This window comes from Bipolaris sorokiniana, assembly GCF_000338995.1.
Source record: "Bipolaris sorokiniana ND90Pr unplaced genomic scaffold COCSAscaffold_88, whole genome shotgun sequence".
In the NCBI taxonomy this organism is placed as follows: domain Eukaryota; kingdom Fungi; phylum Ascomycota; class Dothideomycetes; order Pleosporales; family Pleosporaceae; genus Bipolaris; species Bipolaris sorokiniana.
The window spans coordinates 1-2,909 of record NW_006911981.1 but is presented as its reverse complement, the minus strand read 5'-3'; the positions used below and the strand labels follow the sequence as shown (position 1 = coordinate 2,909).

Here is a 2,909-nt window from a genome sequence, read left to right as displayed (position 1 = left end):
GCACGGCCAGCATGGCTACAACGGTCCATATCGACTTCTCGAAACACAGCGGCACCACTTCTTCGCCCTTGACACCGAGCTGCACCAGGTAGCCCGCCAACTGGCTTGACAGCGCGTCCAGCTCGCTGTACGTCATCTCGCCGTCCCACGCACAGATAGCAGGCGCATCGGGCTGTGCTTTTACCTTCTCGGCAAACAGGTCGTGCACACATCGTTCGACTGTGGGTGGTACGTCTTGGTTCCACGCCCACAGCTGCTGGCGGTCTGCTGGCGTGATAGTGTCGATTTCTGCCACCTTACTATCTGCGCTCGCCTCGGCTAGCTGCAGCATAACAAAGCTGAACTGGGCAAGCATCTTCTCTACTATCCACTGCTCGATGACGCGTCTATCGAAGCTCGCCATGATCTGTACTCCCTCTGCCGCTAGCGTGCACTGCACCATCAGCGCGTATGTTGTAAAGTCCTGTAACTCTGAGCGGCTGCGCCACTCTCCAAGCGTGTCATCACTACTAGGCACATTATCTGCGGGCTGCACGACGAACAGCGTCTGGAAGCCGCAGGCATGTTGGGGGCCTGGCCCCATCTTGGCGATGCGCTGCAGGCCTGTCTGTTCGTGTGCGATCATCTCTGTAGCCTGTTGCTGCAAGCCTTGTAGAAAGGAGGACACAGTCTGATGATCCTGTACGCGCACTCGCACCGGCACAGTTGCAATAGTTGGTCCAACTATTGTATCGATATCAACAACGGGCGTGTTGCGTCCTGTGACGGTGGTGCCAAACACTACATCGTCTGAGCTTGTGTAGCGACTAGCAACAATCGCCCACGCTGCGCGGATAAGCGTTGACGTCGTTATGTCAGTGGCTGACTGTAAGAATGGCGGACACTGGTACTCGACTGTTGTTTCTGCGGCAGGCTGCGCAACCATCGACGGCAGCGGCGGAAATAGGACCGCCTCGCAGCCAGCAAGGGCCGTCTGCCAGTACGACGTGGCCACCTCCTGGTCTTGCTGGTTGAGGTACTGGATGAAAGTATTGAAGCTGGGTTGTTTTTCCAGTGCGGCACCGCTGTAGACCTGCTGGACTGCGTGCAGGATCCGAGGTAGGGACCAGCCGTCGTATAGCGCATGATGAATCGTCCATACAAACCAGCGCCTCCCGCTGTAGTGTTCCTTAACGAGTGCGTAGCGTACAAGCGGGTCGCCCAGCCCCATCGAGGCTGCCTTGTCCTCCTTAAGATACTCTTCTAGACCCTTAACCTCGATCCACTGGATGTCTTCTGCCACAACAACCTGCAGCAGGCCAAGTTCGCTGTGTTGCACGATGCGCGTGCGCAAGGCGGCTGTTGACCACGCTACTTGTTGCCAGGCAGCTCGGAAGGTATCCTCGTCTATGTCGGCCTGCAGCTCTAACACGCTCTGCATGATATAGTCACCTGCTCGCTTAGCCGTCAATGACATTAGGCCTTCTTGCAAGGGCGAGCAAGGGTAGACGTCCTCGATGACGCTCGCGTCGACGCTGCATACAGCAGCTACATCCTCGCAAACTTGCACAGAATCTACATCTTCACCTAGTAGAGAAAAGGCAGGCACCTCTTCTGCCACGGTGCTACACTGCTGAGTATCCTGGTTGGCCAAGGCTGCGAGGTTAGGATGGCGGAAGATATCTGCGACAGAAAGCTGCAGGCCCGTCTTGCGAGCCTCACTCACCAGCTTCATAGCCGCAATCGAGTCGCCGCCTAGACGGAAGAAGCTGTCGTCTAGCCCAATGCTGTTCGGCTCGATGCTGAGCACGCGCGCCCATAGCTGCTGCATCATCCGCTCGGCCTCTGTTGATGGCTGCCGCTTTGGCCCCTGGCTAGACGTCCGCATCTCTGCCAGCTGCTGGGCCGTGAAAGAGGCTCCGATCTTTCGAAGTTGCTTGCGGTCTGTCTTGCCGGACGTTGTCATAGGAAACTGAGAAAGCGCAAAGAATACAGTCGGCACCATGTGCCTAGGCAGTCGCTCTGCTAGCTCTGCTTCTACCTCTGCTAGGAACAGTACACGCGCCATCGAGTTGGTCTTGACGCCTCTATCTATAAATAGTGCATTGTTAGTATCGTTGTTGATCTGTACAAAGGCTGCTAGCATCGCATGGCCTCCCTCTCCTGGTACAATCACCTCAACTGCCAACTGCTTGGCTTCCGATAGGCACTCTCGCACATAGTGCTCGACCTCGCCAAGCTCAACTCGCTGGCCACGGACTTTTACCTGGCTATCCTTGCGGCCTAGGCAGACCAGGTTGCCATCGCTGTCGTATTGAACTAGGTCACCTGTCTTATATAGCCTTCCACGTCGCCCACCATAGCCTCTGCAGCCTTCTAGCAGCCAGGCAGGATCGTTAACAAAGGCGGCTGATGTCTTCTCTGCGTCGTTGAGATAGCTGCGCGCTAGGATCGGCCCTTCTACTAGTAGCTCTCCAACTGACCCTAACGGCGCAAGCCTGTTATAGTTCTCAGGGTCCACCACCCAGCTTACTGAAGCAACCGACGTCCCGATGATGCCTGACTTAAACCCTTGTTTACTATCGTATACATTGCAGCAGATAGTGCACTCTGTTGGTCCGTATGCGTTCATTATCCGAACACTGCCTGACCACCTATCCCAGTCTGCAAAGCTGACCTGCTCTCCTTGAATAACTAGTATCCTAAGGGTAGGGACGGTACTAGGGTCTAGCAGCCGTGCTATAGATGGAGTCAGAAGTGCACAGTTGACATCCATAGCGTTGATAGTATTAGCTAGGTTGTTGCGCCGGTCGCTGTCGGACGGCACACAGACGCATCCACCGTACATAAGCGTAGTGATGATCTCGGCAATGCAAGCATCAAAAGCGTATGACGCAAATTGAAGAACGCGCGCGTGTTCTGTAATCCCG

General features: G+C 55.5%; 1 protein-coding gene across 1 annotated transcript; it reads right to left on the bottom strand.

Annotated features, from left to right (window-relative positions):
• COCSADRAFT_358670 (uncharacterized protein) lies at positions 1-2,755 on the bottom strand (the record flags this gene model as incomplete). Its single annotated transcript, XM_007708000.1, has 1 exon — positions 1-2,755. A coding segment is annotated over one exon (2,755 nt), but the record flags the coding sequence as incomplete, so codon positions are not given.
• Positions 2,756-2,909: the final 154 nt, after the last annotated feature.